The 23,326-nt window shown below is 39.7% G+C and overlaps 1 protein-coding gene across 1 annotated transcript in view; it reads left to right on the plus strand.

The window, feature by feature from the left end:
• Positions 1-16,548, plus strand: part of gpr158b (G protein-coupled receptor 158b) — a 44,788-nt gene extending 28,240 nt beyond the window's left edge. Inside the window, exons 6-11 of the mRNA XM_077215168.1 lie at positions 940-1,049; positions 1,453-1,691; positions 4,999-5,137; positions 12,396-12,501; positions 12,615-12,761; positions 14,025-16,548. Coding sequence (XP_077071283.1) covers positions 940-1,049; positions 1,453-1,691; positions 4,999-5,137; positions 12,396-12,501; positions 12,615-12,761; positions 14,025-15,773 — 2,490 coding nt within the window. The 3' untranslated portion in view covers positions 15,774-16,548. The remainder of the gene's footprint in view (positions 1-939; positions 1,050-1,452; positions 1,692-4,998; positions 5,138-12,395; positions 12,502-12,614; positions 12,762-14,024) is intronic.
• The last annotated feature ends 6,778 nt before the right edge of the window (positions 16,549-23,326 follow it).

Consider the following 23,326-nt stretch of genomic DNA (forward strand, 5'->3'; position numbering starts at 1 on the left):
GATGAGTGCGCACACAAATCTTTTTACAGCTATTAACACCCGGGTGACGACGGCGTAAATGACTTGACATATAGAGCATATATACGTCACTCGGATTGAACAAAGTTTAGGGGAAGCCAGAATGCATACAGTATATCCATCGACAGAAACATACATTAGCCTCTGTCTACACCCCTAGTCCTGAACTAAACTTTTGTTTTATTTTTTATAAAAAAAATATATTTTTCACGGTTATGGACTCTTATTTTGATATTCTGTTTTGTTTGGTTTAGTTCTTGTTTCCTGCGTTTCTGATTATATCCTTTTTTGTTTCTATTGTTGTCAATTATTCTCAACAGTGTCTTGTCTAGTTCTCCTTGTTCGTTAATTTATGTGTGTAGTTTGCTATTGATTCTCCTGGGTGTCCTGTGTTATTCTCTGTGTTCATTAAAGACTTTGTTTGTTATTTGTTGCATCCCGCATTTGGTTTATTACCACACTCCGTTACAATATTTTACAATATAATTTGGACTCTAAAGTTGCTAGAAAATCAAAGCCATGACTAGCAAAGTTGTGTTCCATATTTTATAAAAGGTTTTAAAAAAACATGGTTTCCATGGTAATACAATATCCAATTTCAAAACGTTTTAAGTTTTTCGAATGATCCCTAATTTATGATGATTCCTAAAATATGTCATAAGAAAAAGGGCAATAATAAGCATGCAAAATATATTTTCTTATTTCTTTCTTTTGATTTGAATGTGAAATATAGGCCTAACTGAGACATAGTCTTAACAGATTTCATCAGGATTAAGCCAGCTACCTTCTGTTTTATGAAGAGCATCAGTGAAATTCTGAAAGTCTTTTTTACATAATTACAGCCACAATATATGAAGAAGTAAATGCAAAAAAAAGCACCCAGTGATTTCATTACTCCCTATTTTTATCTTGTCTCATCAGGTTATGATACATTATTTTAACCCAAGTGTTATCCGGTGTATTCTCTTGAGATGGGCCCGTTTGCTCGGCTTTGCCATCGTTTATGGAACAGTGATTCTCAAATTGTACAGGTAAAAATAATCCTGCCAACTTCACTATAACAAACTGAATGATCAGAGATAATAGTTTCAAGTAAAATTATATAGAGATGTTGTCTTTTTGAATTTAATATAAATGTAATAAATTAACAATCACGTATGATAAGTTAACTTTAGGTAACAGATAACAGAATTTGAATTTAGTTAAAATTAGAAAAAACTGTTATATTAAAAAAATGTATACTTAGTGGCTGAACAGAAGAGGGAAATGATCAGTAAACAATGAAGCTCCTGCTGCATTTCACGAATAAAATCATAATATTTTACTGTAAAGGTAGATATTATCCATCTAACAATTATGCTCTTGCTAAAATCTACATGAGTGTTGCTTTAATTTATCTTATGTTTGTGTCTTGTCCTTCCTTTTCATACCAAGGGGTTTAAAAGTGTTCCTGTCACGCACTGCCCAGCGGATCCCGTATATGACCAGCTGGAGGGTTCTGCGTCTGCTTGCTGTGATTTTGCTGGTGGTTGTGTGGTTCCTAGTGGCCTGGACCTCAGCCGTATGCCAGAACCACGACACCCATCACACCCTCATTGACATCGGTGTCACCCAAGAGGGCCTGCAGTTCAGCATGTGTCTATTAGACAGCTGGGACTACATGATGGCTGCTGGTCAGTTCTTATTCTTATATTAATTCTACTTGAACCAGTATCAGAGAGCAAAATTCATACAGCAGGTCAAAAATTTAAACTGATTTCCATTGTGACCATTGAAATCTACCAAGAGCAGTGCAAATTTAAAATAACGTGGCTTGGCAAACAATATGTTCGGTTAACAGGTAACTGTGTCCAGCTTTGACAGAAGAGATGTTAGATGTATAATCTGATCATTTGAGTGTGGCCAGATAGCATTTAAGGCATGAGGGTGTGAGACGTGGCCAGTGATGCAGAGACAGTTCTCTTTGACAGCTCGAGTACCTTCTGCTTACAGCATGAAGCACAGGAGGAACTGGAAACTACCCTCAAAACTCATTAAATCTTTTCATGTACACGCACAAAGACATCCTGGCTTGTATCATTAATGTACACGATTTGAATGGAGAAAATAAAAAGATACAGGCTATATTTTTAGTATTTTTTTTCCTTCTTGAAGATACAAAATTAGTCTAATTTCTCTCATTCCTTATTCATCTCCATTTGTTAGGCAAAAACATTACAAATTTTGAATGAACTATTATTTAGCACAGGGTTATAATAGTTAACTAAAACTAAAAGCATAAAAACATTTAGTTTACTTGAAATAAAATAAAATTAAAGTTAACTTAAATATAATAAGGGTGTATAGCATACGTGGGTAGAAGTACAAGTTCCGGCTGAGTCAGGAGGCCCTTCTGTGTGGAGTTTGCATGTTCTTCCTGTGTTGCTGTGGGCTAGAGGGCTCCGGTTTCCCTCAGATGCTGCGTCTGGTATTGACGCTATGGGGAATGCCATCAGCTTGACCCGTGTCTGAGGCACGTGTAAACAAAAGCCAAAATTCATTGGTGGATGGCAGTCCATGACGTCACGTGCAGAGTGCAAATGAGTATAAAAGGACACCCGAGTTACACGTCATCAACTCTTTTGTCTGAGAGAGACAGTAGGCAGTACACACAGTAGGCAGGCCCAATGTGTGGCAATGAAACACAGCATCTCATTCCCCTTCTCAACCAGGTTGCATACACAACCTAAGACGCCCCCTTTCAAAATGGAACTTCGATGCTGCATTTGGCATTGACGCTATAGGGAACCAATACCTACAACGCCCTGCTGAGTGAAGACCTACCTCACTAGGCTTTGAATAGGCACAAACATAGTGGGCATAGCATAAATTGACTATTTGAGTCTGACTCAATAAATTGGCATAATTTGAGTCAGAAGCTTGACAGCCCCATCGGCACAGCCCATGTGACAATCATCACAGCTGCTTATCATTTAGTTCATTATCTCTGTCAATTTAAGTTCCTCTGTTTGTATCACTCAAGGTCCAGTATTGTTTGTGCCCAAATGGATTATGCAGCGAAATTCGCTGCACTAGCCCGAGAAGAACTTCGTCTAATGAACTTTGCCCTTCAATTCAGTCAGCTCACTTTAAAGACAGCCCTCGATGATGAGACTTTAAAGCTTCTGGATCGGGGCTAACTACTAACATCCAGTAGACTTCCCAGACACCACAGAACTTGATTGAAAGGAGGCCATCACCCGTTGTCTGGAAAGCATCTCCCCTTGATCCATACTGCAGCCAAACCCAGATCCCAGCTCACCACCACCCCTAACCACAGAGACGACAACACCAGAGCCCCCTGTAGATGGAGAGCTTCCACCCGCCGCAAACCCTGTGACGACAACACCTAATAACGCCCGAAGTCCCAACGAAAATCTGACCGGGGTGTGAGCCAGCAAACATCGTCCTGGTGGGAGTCCTGGTGGAGCTTGACACCTAGGACTGGCTGATCGATTGGGGCTCTGAAGGGATGATTCCCACCCTGAACTTTCATCATTAGAGTCATCAGCAAAACTATCATCACCACTGGTTCTGCCCAACGGAGAAACGGTAGCATCGCTCAGCAAGAACACTGAATTACTACTACTGCTTATCCCGTCAAACTTACCTCAATCACCATCACTGCAAAGCTCAGCCAGTCCTCCAGCCCCGTCTCTGCTGGATGCCTGCAGCCCTTCAGCTTCCCCTTGCATCAACGTGAAGCCTCAGGTCCTTCTACCACCAACTTCGCCTGAGTGAGTCGATCCTTTGGCTTCGCCTCTGGCCTCTGATTCCTTTGCTCCACCTCTGCCTGTCAGCTCTGCTTTGCCTCCTCTCACCCTCGGCTCCACTAGAGACCCTCAGCCTTGCGGCTACACCAGGCTCCCTCGTCCCTCCGGCTCCTCCTCGGTCAGTCGTCATCCTGTCTGTGCCGCGGACTTACGAGCCATCCACCGTTTTGCTCCAGCGGGCTCCGCCCTCTCCCCGGATCCACCTTGGTCCTCGAGCACACCGGCTCCGCCTAAGTCCTTGGGCACTCAAACTCCACCTCGAGCGCTCATCGCAGCACCCTGGCTTGGTCTCCAGAGCCAGTGGTGTCACGCAAACCCATCAGCTCTCTGTCTGCGCCCTGGGATCCCCTCACATCAACTCTGTCTCTGTCGGCCATTTTGCGGATGTCATCGGTCATGTCAATACCTTGGGCTATCGTTCATGGCTGAGCTCTGGGTCATCATCGCCTAGTCTCTCCATCCATCATCTCCTCCTTGGCTTCTTACTCCATCATCACCTCCTTGGTCTGTCCCGCCTGCTTTTACCAGCCCTTCGTCATCTCCTCTCATCAGCCCTTCATCGGCTCCTTGTCCACCCCCCCAAGCCCCCACCTTTCCTCCCTGACCACACCAGTCATTAGTTTCTATGGATACTGATTAATCATTAAAACTGCTTATCATTTAGTTCATTATCTCTGTCTAAGTTTCTCTGTTTGTGTCACGGTCATGGTCCAGTATTTGTGCATAGCATTCATGTTGTTTGCCTGCGTTGAATAAATCTAGCTGTTACTGGGAAATACTTATTCTGCCGCCTACATCTTTGACCTGGGATTGTTACAGACACTAATATTTTTCTGTTTTGTTTTTTATGTAACTGATTCTGAATAAGAAAGGGTTCTGGATTCCTAAACCTACTGCATATATTTAAAATGGGAAAAAATAATATCAACTACATTCAAATACCAAAACATATTTTGTTTTAGGTTGTTGTTGTTGTCTCAAACGTCATTTTGAAGATGTTCATGCACCATTGACTTGTTACCTTGAGTGATGTGGCAAAAGAGGGAGGGAGGGGAAACAGCCTTTTAGGCCGTGTGAAATCACATCTTTTCAGCTGGCATTCCCAGACTTGACACACTAAATAATTAGTGACGGCACTGTGCTGTGTCTTCTTGTGTTCCTGTTCTAGCGGAGTTCCTGTTCCTGCTGTGGGGCATCTATTTGTGCTATGCTGTAAGGACCGTCCCCTCCGCTTTCCACGAACCTCGCTACTTGGCAGTCGCCATTTATAATGAACTCCTTATCTCTGCAATATTTCACATCATTAGGTGAGCAATGTGCATTAGTTATGAGTAGCGGAACAGCAGAAGCATGATTAAGATGACATGCTTTCCATGTTTATTTATGAGACAGGCTGCTTTATGAGCGGAATGCAACACAATACTTGAGGAATAGCATGAGAGCTGAAATGCAAATGAAATACAAACTGATTTTTTAAAAGGTTTTTCATGTGCAAAGAGTTCTATTATACTATGTATGCATCAGTGGCGCAGAAGGCACATATGCAAAAAATGTTTAATGAGCCCCAAACAACAAGTGCAACGAATAAGTGTTTATCCAGTGTATCAAAACAATTTCATACCCAACACATTGCTTCACAAAGGACATTTATATTGTTTTCACATGAGTAGCCTGATAAATTCATAATCTCTTTAAAGTAAATGGCCATCCAGATCCAACACAAGAGTATCAATAATAGTCAAAAATTGTCTATAAATGAATTTAATAAACCAATGAGTCGTGCATAAAATGCAATTTTGAGTGGTATGCCTCTATCCAAAAACCTTTAACATCCAGAACGGAACTAGCATAAGTAAGGGATAATCCACATGGAGGCTAAGAACCACCCGACTCAAAGCGGAGACTGGAATGGTAAAAAAAAAAAACAGTTATTTACGCAAGTTGTTTTGTCTACAGGTCGTTAAATGATTCTGCCCACTATAAATCAGACACAGAGATAAAGCAGTTTGGTAAGATTACATTTATTAGATAGAGATAGAGAGAGAGAGAGAATATGTGTGAATTACCTTCGTCTATGCAGCGTCTCTCTATTAATAGTGAAGCTGTGTGTTGAATTACTTCAAAAAACAGTGATGCTTCCACCTCGTTGCTAAGAAATGTAATGTAGCATTTCAGTGAAGCTATTTTAGTAATAGAAGTCACCTGCAGCGTTTGACAACAGGTTTCTGTGATACTGAAAGCTTGCATATTATGCTTAACAACTTAAGGCTGGAATACACTACACAATTGTCAGAGCCGGACAGTAACGGAGTACATTTACTTGAGTACAGTACTTAAGTTCAATTTTGAGGGATCTGTACTTTACTCGAGTATCATTTTTGGGGAGTACTCGTGACTTTACTCATGTAATTTTGAGAAGCAAATATTGTACTCATTACTCCACTACATTTCTATCCATAACCGTGAGTACCCGTTACTACTTCTAAAAAAAAAAAAAGGAAAAAAGAAAAATCTCGGAAACCCTCGATTTGTTGTTTCCCTCTCAAACGTGAGTGGATTGTGCACTCGGCGCCACTTATTGGGACAGCCTATCAGCAATCACCTTCAGCTTTCCGCCAAAGTCAACTCCATGGTCAGATTTAGATAAGAGACGAAACCATGGACGAATCAATGGATGAAGACGCAGCAGGTCCATCCCGGGAATGTGCCAACCCGTGGCCCCACCTCGCCAGACTATTTCAATTTTCTGAAATTTTCTTAAATGTTAAATAAAGCAACCTGGTAAAAATATGAAAATGACTTGATTTTACTTTCAATTCCTTTTACATTCTCCAAGGTATTAACATTCACATTTTTCATAACTCCATGTAGGACGTTTCTGTACATAAATGTAAGCAATGTGGTTAGGGTGGCCATTTCCATAACACCAAAAAGGAGGACACAGACGTCCCAACCTGCAAGAAGTCATTTCACGGCTAGGGCACGCAAGGTCTCTCGCTCTCTCCCTCTCTGCCGTGCGCTACACTGTTTGGAGCACATACAGTAGGCTATGTTCTGTCTTGCATAGGCGGCTCTAGATTCCAGGAGATTTGAACTAATTTACTCGCATCAGGGAGCCGCTATCAATTATGCGGGATTTTTATAGGTTAATTTTTTTAAACAATTCAGCACAACTCCAAAAACGAGGGCAAATGAGTGTCCGGCTTGAGACTGCGCCAAATAGGGGGCTTAAAATCCGGACTGTCCGGCCAAAATCCGGACGTGTGGCAGTAGTAATGCAATATTTAGAAAATGTACTCTTGTACTCTTGATACTCAAGTACTTTTAAAAACAAGTACTTCAGTACTTTTATTTAAGTAGACATCTGACTGTAGTACTTTTACTTGTACTTGAGTAAAATTTAGCAAGGGGTATCTGTACTTTTACTCAAGTAATGAAGCTGTGTACTCTGTCCGCCTCTGACAATTTTTAAAATCTGAACAGAACTAGGCATTTTACTCTTGCTGACTTTGTATCTGCTTACAGAGAAAAACTGGGCATCACACTAAACGACTGAGGATCAATGATTTTTCAAGTCATTCCAAACACAACAAATGCACGTGTAAACGTGCTTCGTTTCTAAGAGACGCATGCAAAATGAAAACAATGTGTTCTAAATATGTGCTCAAAATATCAAACATGTTTGAAGTCTGTATCAATCATACACTGCATATTTTGGGTGATCAAAGTTGACAAATTTGACAATCTTGTAGACTTTCAGCAACTAGCGGCAACACACCCAGACTGAAAATCGATGCAGAAGTCGTTGTGTATTCCAGTCGTTATCCTACTATTGCGTCAACTAGTTAAAAACAGCACTTTTGCTTTGAACAAGACGTTCGGATAACACTCTTGTTTTTGATCAGGTATTTAGGAAGCAGGATATGATTCTACAAGAGGATAGGATACACAACAATACAACAATCTAAGAGCAGAAGCTAACTGCTAAATCTAATCAGCCTTGAAATTCAACAAAACCCTTTTAAACATATCACCAGCTAAAATATATGTTGTTTGATTTAACAAGTTAATTTCACTTTGTCCTTTCCTTCTAGTTGTTTCAGTAAGGCTTTAAAGTGATTCTCTAATCTGTACAGCATGCCACTTCATTCCCTCAAGAGTGTCTAAATGTCAGTTACTACACCCACAAGAAAAAGATTACCTGTTTTCTTTTTTAGAGAATGACAGTAATACCCACATCTTATGAAACTCCAACCCACATCCACTTATATTTACCACAGCAGTCTTAAGAAAGCTTCTTAAAGGAATGTTCAGTGTATTCAAAACACTAAACACAAGGTCTATTGACGTTATTTGTGAGAGAATGTAATGATTATTAACAGTAATTTAATGTCTTCTACATTTTTAGTAGTAAACCAGGCTAACATACCAGAGGGTTTAAAAGCAGAAATGTGAAGCTTGTATTTTTAATTTAAGCACGGATATTAATTATTCAGTAAAAACCTGTTCATTATTTGAGCTGTGAAGTTATCTAAATCTGTCCTTTTTGAGGTTGAAATACTTAGATGGTTGCACTTCTTGTTGAGTAGGCTATAGTATATGTAATGCCTAATATAGTTTACTCCATGTAAACAGTTTTTTATGGATAGTTTCAGAGTCGGAGTCTGCTTTTCAGGTTTTCTATTCTGTTTGATTTCTGTTCTACTGTTTGCTGTTAGTTTGTTAATTGGTTCTGTTCTCCTCCATTCCCTGCCTGTTTGTTTCCCTGGTTACTAATTGATTGAGTAGTCTGTTCAGGTGTGTCTAGTTAATTACCTCATTAGCTCTTTTGTTTGCCCTGTGTATTTTAACCCCTCAGTTTCAGTTACTTCCTTGTCTTGTATTGTTTAAATATCAATGTTTATCATCGAGGTGTATGTGGTTGTGTTTTTCTCGTTGTTATTCTCCTGGTTAGTATTTCCTAGTGATGGCAAAATGAGGCTTCCTGAACCACTGAGACCTCGCAACCCATTGCTTCACCTTAAGGTTCATTACTCGAAGCTTCATTCAGCATTGCTCACTAGTGACACCTAGCTACTGTGCAAAGAAGTAGCAGACAAATTAATTAATTCTGGACCAATGACCTGAGCAGCCTTATGATGTCCATATAAAGCCACTACCCACCCCGTTCTGTTATATTTATTTATTTATTTTCTTCTCACTGTTAATGTCTGTAACCTTTCATTTTCAATAATAAAAAGACCTGAGCAGACATTTGTCCATTGCCTGGGTATAAAATAAATAGACAACTGTCACACACACAGTTCATTAATTATTCATAAATTGTTTGGATAGTGAACAACAAAAGTGACACTGTGTTGCGTGCAGTGCTTATGGTGGAGGGAGTGTAATAAAGTAAACTGCAACAGAATAGTCTGGGGTGGAAAAAAGTTAAGAATTGTTTCTGTGGTGTTTTGTGCTGTTAACTGTTACTAGATTTAGTGCAGTGTTGTGCTTATGGGACTGGGGATATAGAGGAGCAAACTGCAACACTGCAGATTGGGGTGGGTGAAGGAAGGATTACAATAGATTTTTATTGAGAAACAGAATTTTTTTAAGTGTGTCGGGGTTTAGACGATTCCTCTTCTTGGACAAAACCTCTCCAGCCTTGGAAAATATCCTTTCGGACGCAGAGGAACATAAAATTGCCAGTGCCAGTTGGTATAAATGAGGATACTGATGCTTCGTTTGAGCCCAGACAGGGGAGGATTTCCTCTTTCTAGCTGGCTCCATTACCAGGAAAAAGGAAGAGTCGCAAAAAGCAAACAAATCCAAAAGGGCGATCCAAAAACAAAAAGCAGTCCAAATCCAAAAATCCAAATAATCTTATCTCATTAATATAACAAGACTATAATATAGCTACTATAATGTAATAATATACAGCCCTAACACATATATGACTCAATAACGTCAATAACAATGAGAGTTCTTTGACTCTCTGACACTACTACAACTGCTTCTACTACTCCTAACAACACCCAGAAGGTGGCGCGAGTTTCGAATCCCCTTTATCCGTACCGACACTCAGACCGAACCGATGACGTATCCACACAAACCCGACGCCTCGTTTGTCATTGGTCACATGATTTTTCACGTTAACAACACAAGCCTCGAATCGCGGCTTCATCTGGCACGCCCATTTTTTCCAGTAGCACCTCAATGCAGTACATGAGATCCACGGGGAGGAGTCGGATCAAGATCCAAGGGGTGGAGATGGGTAGGATTAGGGTTGGGTTTAGGGATTAGGGATTAGGGGTGTGTTTAGGGATCAGGGGGCGGAGTTGGCTAGGTTTAGGACGGTGTATGTAAGGTGGGAGGAGTTGGATCTGGATCCGACTCCTCCCCGTGGATTTCATGTTCCGCAGTGAGAACCATCTAATTTTTTCTCGACACAAGCTCCGACGCCTCGGTTCAAATGTCACATCACTAGTATTTCCTTTGTGCGCTTCATTAAAGCCACCAACCTGTGACAGGTAGTTACACCATGTGCATTTGTAGTGTACTTTTTCAAATCTTAAAAGTATATTTTTTAAAAACTTGCATAGAATATTTTATTGGGAAAAAAAAGTCTACTTAAGTGTAGGCCTACTTAAACGGAAGACTTTCATGACTTTCTTAACACACTCAAGTACACTTCAAGTGCCTTTTTGTTATAATGTCAAGTTAAAAATGTTGCCTTAAAGTACACTTATTTTGATGTGTGGACTATCTTAGTAAAGTGTATGTGAAGTACTTGTTATTTGGAATTGCTAATATATTTTTAATGTACTAAATTGCAACTTCATCATACTAAATTTGTAAATAATTACAAATATATTTAAATGCATGAGATACAAGTTTCAATTTTAGTTTACCTAAATGCTCATAAATAAAAATAATTATGAAATTACATATAAAATGTAATTGTGTCCTATTTAAGTGATCAAAAAAGCACTCTCAAGTTCAGCTAAATGCTTTTAAAATATTTTTAACTATATAATGTTTTATGTAATTGCAGTTGACATGCAATTAAGTGTCCTAAAACCATTACATTACAAAGTATATGATTTCCGTAATAAGTACTCGCCTGTACTATTTTCACAAGGGACGTCACATCAGTTTTGGCCGTTAGCATGCTAAAGTTACCGGGTTTATTAGTGGCTCTATGTAGACACACACAGGTACAGTTTTTCTGCAACCGTCAGTCAGTGCGACACTAAATTGCAAATTTGAAGGGATTTGTTTAACGTGAATTGTTGGAGTTTTGTGTAACCATTCCCCCTAAAAATGACTGAAAGTTGTCTGGGCCCCAATTAGAATGTAAAACTTGAGTCACATCAGCAGAACTTTGCACTAAACTTGTAAAAAGAGAGTGAAGAAAGCTGGCCTCAGCTAAACGACAAGCATCATGAATGCAGCAATGATAAGCCTTGAGAGAAGGCTCATAAAATATGTCTGCTGATGACAGCTCGCACATAAAACTACTAAGGCTTAAAATAAACCCATTCACCCTGTTCTTGTCTCCTCTGCCATCTTTCAGAATGCTCTGTTGCTCCTTAGTTTCACTCTCTTTGACCACACTTTCCTCGAGCTGTGGTTCTCAACTAACCCAAAAATAGGTCATATGTTGTGTTCAGGTGATGTCAGAATGAATGTATATGGGTTGAGTGCATATAAACACCATCATGAAGTCTTAATTACGAGTGCCTTAATCTTTAATGTGCCCATCAAGTGGAGTTGGAATTATTACGAGATCCGAACACATGAATGAATGAGCAAAGTCTTATTTAGAATGGGAAACTTAGAATTCTAAGTTGTGGCATTGGAATGGCTGTGTTGATTTAAAAAATTGCAGAAACACTTATCTATAATGTAGATAATATATAGTATATCTATCTTTATAGAGATCAGTGAGCGAAAAGCAATTTTGTAGTGAATTATTTTTGCAAGTCACTCTCAACTTTCAAGGTTTGCATTATGTAAGACATTTAATTTTGAGACCATGAATAAATAAGGAAGAATTCTAATTCAATTATTAATTCCATAAATTATATTAACAATTGTCATTATTTTTAACTCAAGTGCAGTTTTTGTGTGATTTATAACGAATGCCTGACTCACTGAAGGCAGTACCATAAAGTTTTAACTTTTTGAGCATTTGAAATAAAGATTTGACTAAATCAAATTGGTATTCTTTATAATAAAATGTAATTGTGAATGTTGATGCTATAATTCAGTTTGCAGTCTTTTTGTATACTAAGTAAGAATACCATTGAAGCTTTCCAGCAAATTCTGCTCATTGAACTGATTTATGAGGAAACAGACTTGTACGACCAACTGCATTTCCCATTTTTCTCCGTCGCAGCATGAGAATGATAAAATACACAGATAAAGCATCAATTACCCAGCTATTGTGCATTCTTTGCTTTCATTAGGTTACAGATAAAATGGTGGGAACAGCCTAGGTATGGTTGGAGTTGAAGTGAAAGTCAAGAAATGTCAAAAATCATTTTTGACACCTTTAACAAGCATTTGTCTCATCTACAGGTTCTCTCTTGGCACTGGGCTGCATCCAGACTGGATGCTAATATTATTTTTCGTCCATACGCACCTGACAGTGACAGTTACTCTGGGATTACTTCTCATTCCAAAGGTGATTATTACCCTTGTCCTTAGATCTTTAGAATATAGAATAGAAAAATATTGAACAGCTTATGGTTATGTTTTTAATGAAATATTCATCGTTTGTTTCATGCTTCACTGCAGTTTTTGTTCACTGGAACTCATACCCGGGAGGATATAGCCACAGAGGCTTATGAAGAAGAGCTGGATATGGGTCACTCAGGCTCCTGCCTGAACAGCAGCATAACATCAGCCTGGAGTGAGCACAGTCTGGACCCTGAAGACATTAGGGTAAGACCTCTTTACTGGCCCTTGATCATTTACACACACACATGTTGGGTTTCCATGTTTTATGGGAACTTTCAAGTGTGATTGGAGTCGATAGTGTCATGATCAGTGCCCTGACGCACAGCGTAGTGGCGCTTTGGGTGACTGGAGTTCGAATCCCAGCTCTTGGCCCTTTCCAATCCTGTTTTCCTGTTATATAAGAAATATAATGTTATATAATCCTGTTATATAAGAAAATTATATTTTTTACACTTTTCACAGGGATAGTTCACATAAAAATGAAAATTATCACATGATTTACTCACCCTCAAACCATAGGTGTATATGACTGGCTTCTTTCAGACGAACACTTTAACTTAAAACTTAAGTTATTAAACCTTTAATTAAAAAATATAATTGCTCTTCCATGCTTTTTAATGGTAGTGAATGGCAGTCCTGATTTTGAAGTCCTAAAAAGTGCATCCGTCCATCATAAAAGTTAATAAAATAATACAATAATACAAAATAAATACTTCTGAAGCAAAAAAAATCCATATTTAAAACTTTATAGATTAAAAAAATAGCTTCCGACAGACGGCCTACGCAAATTGACTTACACCAAAGAGTAACCCCTGACGTGATGTATGAAGTAGGAGTATCGTAAGTTTTGATGCCTCTCGTGGTGTAAAGAAATGGGGCTGGGCAAAAAACTCAAGATCCTCTTCTCTTATATCGAAATCCTCAGACAAAAATTCTTGTTTTAGACTTGTTTAGACTAATTCAAACCGTGTTTTATTTTGCACTATTCTCTGCGCTTTAACGTTCATCAATACGTCATGCGTCAGGTCAGGAGTTACTCTTTCATCATAAATCAATGCGTATGTCTGTCTGTCGGAAGCTAGGTCCTTTAGGTTTTAAAATGTTTTAAATATGGATTTTTTTTTACACAAACGCATCGCTTCGCTTCAAAAGGACTTTATTAACTATTTGTTTATATTATAAAATAGATATTTTTTAATATATCTCCGATTGTAATCGTCTGAAAGAAGAAAGTCATATACACCTAGGGTGAGTAAACCATGGGTGAACTCTCGCTTAAATACATATTTTAATTCAGTTGTTCTTCTACAAGTGACACAAGTAGAAAAATATTGATTATGTAGTTGTTTGTGTGTGTGTGTGTGTGTGTGTGTGTGTGTGTGTGTGTGTGTGTGTGTGTGTGTGTGTGTGTGTGTGTGTGTGTGTGTGTGTGTGTGTGTGTGTGTGTGTGTTCTTTGCCTTTGTCAGGAGGAGCTCAAGAAACTCTATTCCCAACTGGAGATCTATAAAAGAAAGAAGATGCTGGCTAATAACCCTCACTTACAGAAAAAACGCAGTTCCAAGAGGGGACTTGGACGGACACTTATGCGCCGCATCACAGAAATACCTGAGACGGTGAGTCGCCAGTACAGCCGAGAAGATCGAGATGGAAGTGAGCATGGGAGTAACAGAAGCACCCTGAGGAGAAACCCCTTTGATCCATCTCACTCTGGGAAGTCAAGAGAAGAATCGCTGAAGAGCAAGATGTTCTCACTGAAGAGATCTCATAGCTATGACCATACACATGACCAAGGTGGGGAAACCAATGGGGTGCCTGAAGAAAAAATTGAGAACTCTACTACTGAGGCTTCTCTGCTTGACACCTTGATGGGCCGGAGGTCCAACAAAAAGAACCACGAGGTGCCAAAGGTTGAGTTAGCTGAATCTACTGAATCAGTGCCCTTAGTGTGTAAGTCCGCCAGTGCACATAATTTAGCACCAGAAAAAAAGTCTGCACATCTTCGGACCTCTATGTTACAGAAGTCACTGTCTGTCATTACTAGCGCCAAAGAAAGGACACTGGGCATTGCGGGGAAGACTCACAGTGTGGAAGATGCCAGTAAAAAGGGTCTTAAAGCAAAGGATAGCACTGCGCTTTCAGAAGTCAATGAATCCCGAATGAATGAGTGTTTTCCAAAAATGATCATCAGCCAGTCGGTTGAGTACACCAAAACGCCTAGTAAGATGGGCATCATGAAGCAGCAGGTGAGTGGCAGCCAGCCCTCCATTTGTTCTGAACCAGGGAAGAGCAAGGATCTGTACGACCTCTCTGAGGTGTGTCCTTGGGAAGTGGAGGAGTTACCCACTCCATCGGAGGGGAGGGCCCAAAAGCATGTTTCCATTGCCCCCTCTGAAACCACCACGATCCATGGGAGCAGTGCAAAAACTGGACACAAGTCTCAACACAAACAAAAAGGTTTGGGCCAATCTCCGTCAAATCGCCGTCGCTCCAGAGATAAGACTGGGGACAGGGATGAAGGGAGGAAACCGAAATCACCTCTCAACCTCACTGCTCACAAAGACGCTACTCCATGGAACTTCGAAGATCCATCTGTCCAACAAATGGAGCCTGTAGGACTGTCCCCTGAGAGAACAAGACGCAAGAAAAGTGTCACACCCACAGATGGAAAGCCCAGGATGGTCCTCTCAGATATCTCAAAGTCCACAGGAAGCCTTTTGCAGCCTCCAGCTCTCATGGTGGATATCTGCCCTTGGGATTATGATCCCCCTCTGTCCCCCAACAAGGACAAGACTTCCAGCCCCACACACCATTCAAAGAGAAGAGATTCTTGCTCGAAAAGAAAAGGATCCTGCTCTTCCAAAGAGAAAGCTAAGGATAAAGAGGATGATAAACGAAGGTCTAAGAGCAAGGAGCGGAGAAGCTCCTCAAGCAAACCTTCTGAGAAACGACGCACAAGCCAATCATCAGAGGGAGACCAAACTGCCATGGTGGCATCTGGCAGGAGAAGGAGCTCTACTAGAGACACCACCATCAGCAGCAGTAAACGTCCTGATGTTTGCCCTTGGGAGACAGAGCCATTGCCAAGTGTTACCTCAAATGATAAACACACTCCAACAACTGAGAACCACACAACACAAACACCGTCCTCTTACCTCAACATGGCTGAAGTTTGTCCATGGGACTTTGATGAGAAGTTGTCAGGCAAGAGTGCCTGACACAATACTCACAAAACTAGACCACTCCAATAGGATTTCTGAGATGGCAGATTCCATATTTGAAAGGCCTGTTCACACCAAGAAAGTTAACTGTAACAATAATTGGTTTCCACACCTAATGATAACATTCTGGATACTATAATCGAGTGCTGCAATTAACAGCACTCAAGCTCAAGCTCCTTGAAGTCGTGTGGATTCTGACATTTTTTTATCGTTCATCAGCCGGGAAAAAAATTGTTCTTAAAGTGATTCCAATAATATCATTCCTCTGTTGTTAATGTTATAGCTGTGGTGTTGTCTTTGATATTCTTATAGAATTTGAACAATGATTCAAACTTTATAATTAACGTTGTAGTTATTGTTCTTGGTGTGCACGGGCCTTTAGCCTTATGTTTGCTCTTATTTATTTAAATTTTTCAATGCTTGTTAATGTAAAATCTCAAATTTCATCTACAAAAAAATTTATTTGCAAATGGTTTTCAATTGAAATTAAACTACAGTGCCTTGCAAAAGTGTTCAAACCCCTTTCATTTTCAGTTTCAAGCTTGATGTTTTTTTATGTATTCATTTATGTATTCAAAATTCAATTTTTATGTGACATTTTAGCGTTTCCAGAATTTTTTTTTCTGTAAGGACAGATTAAAAAAAGAAATGGTGTTTTTTTTTATGTAATACAATGGATGTATACAATGGATGCACCTTTTGTTCAGTTATCAGGAAGTGTAAACTACACTTCCAGACTACTGAGACACTGTATAGAATAGTTCAGCCCCTAAATAATGCTATCAATCTGGATGAAGAAGGATGTTTTTTCAGTAAGGACTTGAGTGTCATGTGAAAACAGACTAAATAATGAATGGTGGTCATATACTGTGTGTGTGTGTGTGTGTGTGTGTGTGTGTGTGTGTGTGTGTGTGTGTGTGTGTGTGTGTGTGTGTGTGTGTGTGTGTGTGTGTGTGTGTGTGTGTGTGTGTGTGTGTGTGTGTGTGTGTTTGTGTGTGTGTGTGTGTGTGTATGTATATGTATATATATATATATATATATATATATATATATACCTCAGGAGCTTTGTAATTCAGCAAATGACAGAATTCATTTTTAGGGTTTGAATACCTTCACAAGGCACAGCCGGAAAGAGTGGGGTAAGATGAGACACCTCCTGTATCTAGGAAACTGCACAATTTTTATGCAGTGTATTTTAAGGTATAATATTTGGCTTTTCATGATGGAATTGAGCACATGATCATAACCCTAGTTGTCACCCTTTTTACTCTGGTAAATAATTCTCAGGGCAGGCTTATTATTCATCAATTTTGAAGGTCAATGTGTAGTTATAATTATTGTATAGACTTCATTGTATAGGCTTCATGGTATATCTCCACTGTCATTGCCCTGGCAAAAGATGGCTCAAATAACTTAATACAGTTTTGAACTATAGGTATTTGAAACCAACATTTTACCAGAAAACAAGCATTTGTGTAACTGATTTAAAATCTAGCCCTTGCAATGTTCCCATGTGGCGACTAACCCCAGTCTCTGCTGCATATCATACATGTTGTGGACTTGGTTGATGTATATCAATAAATTGGCTAAATATTAACATTGAAATACTTAGTACTTTGTGGGGAAAAATTGCTTTAAGGCAAGTTGAGCTTGTAAGAGATCATCTTTTAATGGCCCCATGTTAAAAATTCTCTCATGATATCAATTAATATTAAGTGTCCTGACATGAAAACTGGCTCGTCTTACCCCATTCTTCCCTATGTTTTAAAATTAATTGTAAATTACTAAAATATACAAAACATTTATTTACAACTTTTATGAATAACAATATTCACCTAGTGCCCACTTGAAGTGAGAGTGATGGACAATTATAAGATCTGTCTTTTAAAAATGGCCTACAATGTTTTAAACAATATTTTATTTGATCAAATATACCCAATGAATGGTAAAGACCAGACAACTGTACACCAGCAGTTTGTGATTTAAATCAGTTGTTTCATCATTCTCTGTAAAGCATTTTCTTCACTAAACAGCATGAATGCAAGTAAAACCAAGCTACTTTTAAAATCTATGTTGAATATTAACGGTGAACTACAGTTCAAAGCATTTGTTTGATCATTGCATGGGCACACCTATCTGTTGCACTGTTGTCGGTACAGAATTGTTTTTCCATTTTACTGAAACCTTCTTCTGTTCTGTTGTGATTTGTATCAGTATCAACTATTAAGTGATGTCATCCTATTGGTGATTGTTGCATCAGTGTTTACAAAGTCACTTTGTCTCTTGCATGACAGGTCTGTCTTTTTACTGCACATGAAATTCCTAATCAGCAGGAGTGTTGTGAGTCTATTGAATATCTCAAAGCAAAGATATATTCATAACTTCAGTATTATGCAGTTGTTATGTTCAATAGTGATCCATCCTGGAACATTTCTACTGTAAATATATATTGTGTGCTTCTTTGTGATAGCATGTACATACAATACTTCCTGCAATAAACACATTGTGTTCTGATTTTACTGGTTGGCCTCATGATCCTCATCATACGCTTATGTGATGATGTTTTTAATCGTTATTTCTCTTCAACCATGAACCGCCCCTGAATTAAACTCACCACTTGAAAGAGCGGGGCATAGACTTTCAATGAACAGCCTAATGTTGCCATTTTGAAATATATTTGTTTGACATTGGGTCCATCTTTTTGAAACACCCTGTGTGTGTGTATATATATATATATTAGTTACATATGTCTAAAATATTATTGATGCAGTGAAATTATTTTTTAACTAAATTATATATGATATATGATTTAATTATGTTGCTTTGCAAATTGCAAATTTGTTGTTGAAATATAAACATTCAAAACTTATTAACTTTTTTCATTGCAGATTTATTCAAACATACAGAATATTAAATAATGAAGACAACGAGTTAAGTAACAATATAATGAATATGTAATAGGCCTATAGTGCAAAAATCTTTCTGATTGGTTGATTGCAAGTTTAATCTTGTTTTTTGTATTTAAATGAGTTTACTCCATTTGCAATTATTATTTTTTTTAGCCCTGATAAGGGTGTGTCCCAAAATAGATTTCTTCCAGCTTCATATATTGATTATTATAGTTCTACCAGAAGGACTCGGGAGGCAAAATTACGTAACAAAGCATACATTTATTAACAGCTCAGCAAGCAAGTATTGTGATATAAAGTTTTTAGCGTAGGCCCCTTCCGTGACTCGCAATCCAAGGGTAACGGATTCTGCATTTCCTGCCTAAAGACGAAGGCAGGGGCGCAGCCGACCCCCTGGGAGGTATGGGAAGGGACCATCCTGGTGGTGGTGGGAAGGATGGAGGTGAATGTTGGCGTCAGCATCTGCAAACTTAGACATGTGTAAGAAGCGATCTTTTAATACTATGAGTATTAGAACACGATTGGTTAGATGAGAAAATAAGTAACGTAACAATTAAGTCTTCCTGGCAAAACTTACGCTAAAGCTTCCATTTACCCTATCAGTCGCTCACGTTTGATTTTACGTCGATGTAAGTTTATATGCCGACGATAAAAATTGTTCCCTGGATGCCCCTCTTTCACCAGGTTGGGTTATTCGGCAATGCGTTCGAGAGCTTTGCCCAACAGTTCTCAGCCGCCCAAAAGCAGACAGAGGCCATCCGACACATCCTGCTCCGGCGGACCGCTGCTGCTCCCAACTGTCCGCCGGCTACAGACCCTCTGTCCCCTCGTCGCCGAGGTCGACCTCCTGGGGCAGGCGACCCGGAGGTGGATCAGACTGCTCTTTAGGAGATGGTGAATGTGCCTCTCCTTTCCCCGGTGGAAGGCTGCAAGGAATCTTTTGTTTCCTTTTCTTTCTGTTCTGCCACTGGCCCCCAAAGAGCAGTTTCTGAACAAAAGAGCAGTTTCTGAAACCTCTGGGTCCCAAGAGGGCGTGCTTGGTGGTGTACGACGCTATGCCTTGTCACCCTCAGACCCCTCTTCTATCGCCAGCGAGCAGCAGTGGCTGTGTTCCGGATGCACTCAAGAGGCCTCCGCACACTCACTCTACCCCTCTACGGAAGCAGGTACGTGTTGCACCACACTCTCAAACCCCCGCTATGCCGTCCGAGTCGGGTCCCTGCATTCCGCCGCGCTGCCCCACCCCGGGTACATCTGTCGTACCGTTGGTCCCGTTTGCACGGTGTCTGCGTGCCTGGCTAGTGCTTCCAAGCCCGTCTCGCTGCCTCATCCGTACCATCAGACTCGGCTATGCGATTCAGTTCATCCGGCGCCCCCCAGCCCATTCAGTTCACCTGTGTTCTGGCAAACAATGCCCCTGTGCTCAGGGCAGAGATTGCAGTCCTACTGGCGAAGGACGTGATCAAGCCGGTCCCCTCCAGCCGATATGTAGACCAACTTCTACAGCCTGTACTTCATTGAACCCAAGAAAGGCGGTGGGTTACGACCAATCTTGGACCTGCGTGTCCTGTAACGTCGAACGTGAGCGACTGATAGGGAACGTCTCTGTTACAAATGTAACCCTCATTCCCTGAAGGAGGGAACGGGAGATGTTACGTGCCGTCGCCACGGCTGCTGACCATTGCTGCAAGGCTGTCACAATCTCGGCTCCTCAGCGAAAAAACAAAGGTGTGTGCGACCACTTCCTGTTTATACCCGCGCTGCGGGGCGGGGCACACGACGCGATTCATGCACGCCACCGTTCATTGGCTTGTTCTGTAGACACTCGAAGATGAAAGGGCTCCCTGGAGTGATCCCAATTACGTCGTCACGTCAACATAACGTCTCCCGTTCCGTCCTTCAGGGAACGAGGGTTACATTTGTAACTGAGATGTTCTCCACTCTGCAAGTACTGCTGGTTTTGTTTTTGTACCAATCAATTTGCTCTACTGGCCTTAAAATATATCAAGGGAAATAATTTCCATTAAATAAAAGGCTGTATCATCTCTAATGTGGAAAAGTCCATTCAAAAGCATTTATCCATATTTAGCATGTTATCCATTTTAGAAATACAGTAAAGCCAGAACCAGGGGTGTGAACCAGGTGTGAACAACATGATTTAAACGCATTTTGTTTCGAGTCAAAACAAAAAGTAACGCTGCCTCCTTGTGGCCGAACTTCTACAGCTCTTCAACAGTTCACACAGTGTGCCATGACTGAGAAAGAAGTTCAATGATGCTAATGCTATATGTTATATATAAATGCTAGCAAACAATAAGTATCAAGTTACTTAATTACCTAATCAAACATCCTATTAAAATTCTCAAATTAATTATTATTTTGCCAATACATTTACATTAGTCATTCAGCACAGTTGTGATGAAAAAAATCACAAGGAATTGAGAAAGTGTGTGTGTGTGTGTATGTAGCCTATATATATATATATATATATATATATATATATATATATATATATATATATATATAAATAAATAAAACTTGGCGTATTATGATAGGAGTACAAGAAGCTGGTAGTTTCCATATTCACTGATTTATCTACCACATTTTTTCCCCCCAGTTTATAATAAAGATAATGATAACAAAAGCCACTATATGGTCAAGATTTATTTTATAAGAGATTTATTTATAAGATAGGTCTTGTCGATGCTACACTGGATAATTAAATTTTGTAAATGATTATCAGAAAATATAACTCTAAACAGTAACAGTAGCCTACAAATTGCAATGCTTTTTGTTATAGCATTTAATTCAAACAACACAACCAAGCTATGAAATGACAGCGATTGCTTGCTGGGCATGAGCCTGTGTGCATTCAGTTTGAAGTCCCCACCGGAATAGAATAACACACACACACACACACACACACACACTTCCGCATGAAGTGCGCCATTTGGGACAGGGCCACACACACGCACACACACACGCACGCACGCACGCACGCACGCACACACACACACACACATACACACACACACACACACACACACACACACACACACACACACACACACACACACACACACACACACACACACACACACACAAAGGCCCTGTCCCAAATGGCACAATGCGGACTTGTGGACTTCCTCAGAGTCCACACTTCGGTGACGTCATGTAGTGCAGACCTACCCTTAGCGCGAGGGCGCATTGAGAGGTATTTTTGGGACAGACTCGATCGTCACGCCGGAAACAGGAAGAATGTCTCAGCTCAGACGTCGAAGCTGAATAAACTTAAAGGCCATCTCATCAGTCCCTTTATTAGAAAAATATCACAAATATCATTAAAAAAAATTACAGTCTTTAGCATCGAGAACAGGATTTATTTTATTTTCCCAAATTTCCCAAAATATGTCCATGTGAACTACACAGCCTGCTTTTACAGTTCTATAATTGTATATGCCACCTGGGCATTAGAATAGATTTCATGGTTATGTAAATGATCAATACAGTTGTACATAATAATACATAATGTTAAATTTTAACACAAAATTAAAATGTAAATGAGTTTAAGAAAAATGTTTAGGTTTCAATATTCATACTACGTTTATATTACTCAGTAAAGCCATGACATTCGGTTCTATTTATGTAATGAATCATAATGCGATCGTATTATTTAACACGCTATTATTATGTTTGAGATATCAACCACTGGTCGATAATGTTTGTATAAACAGTAAGTAACAACTGGTAAAATGTACGCCTATATCATAAAGCCATGTTAACAGTCCGTGAGCGAAATCTCCTCGCATCCGTTTTCTGATTGGCATTTCGCAAGGATTCCTGGGTAGTTAAAGTGCGTAGAGCCTGCATCTATTCGGGCTTCGCGGAAGACCGCTTCAAGGGTACAAAGGGGGCGCTGCTGCTGAGTACACTTCAGAGCGTTAAAATGCTAAATGGGACGGCCTACGGACTCGTAGACTCGGCGAGCACGCGCAATTTAAGTTCACGACAGGCGCGTCGTTAGACATGGGCATTCGGGGCATCAGCCCCGGATGTTTTTTTATAGCCCCGGATCTCAAAAAATTTAATTTATTGATAATTATTATAATTATTATATTATAAATTTGTATTTATTTTAAAAAATGGTCGGGTCTTTTAATCTATCCTTCGGAATCATGTATTAAAGACGATTAAAATGTGTTCAAGCAGATCAAAGTTACTGCACCAGAGCAGAGAGAGAGAGAGAGAGAGAGAGAGCCTGAAAGAGCCATCGGTTAACTTACAGCTTTAGGGCTTGACTGTCATTGTTGTTTGTGGCTTCTAGTAGCTGGACATTAGAGGGGGAAGGTATACTATATACTATATGAAGCCATACTATAGTATATTAATGTGAGATTATTCAAGATCACGTAAACGTTTCCCTCCGCTGCGGCTGTCAGTCATTCTCCATTTATGAGCATTTATCTCCTTCAGAGCACTATAATTGTTCTTCACGCGCACAGTAACTGAAATTTAAAACTGTTAAAAGAAAAGACTCAATAAACTATTGCATAGATAAATACTGTATAATACACTATGCATCGATATATAATACACTTTCCCTCGTATAATACACTTTCCCTTGTGCTTTGAACTTTTCTG

The sequence above is a fragment of the Siphateles boraxobius genome, unplaced genomic scaffold (genome assembly GCF_051911475.1).
Source record: "Siphateles boraxobius isolate OS27281-9 unplaced genomic scaffold, OSU_SipBor_1 1, whole genome shotgun sequence".
Lineage (NCBI taxonomy): Eukaryota > Metazoa > Chordata > Actinopteri > Cypriniformes > Leuciscidae > Siphateles > Siphateles boraxobius.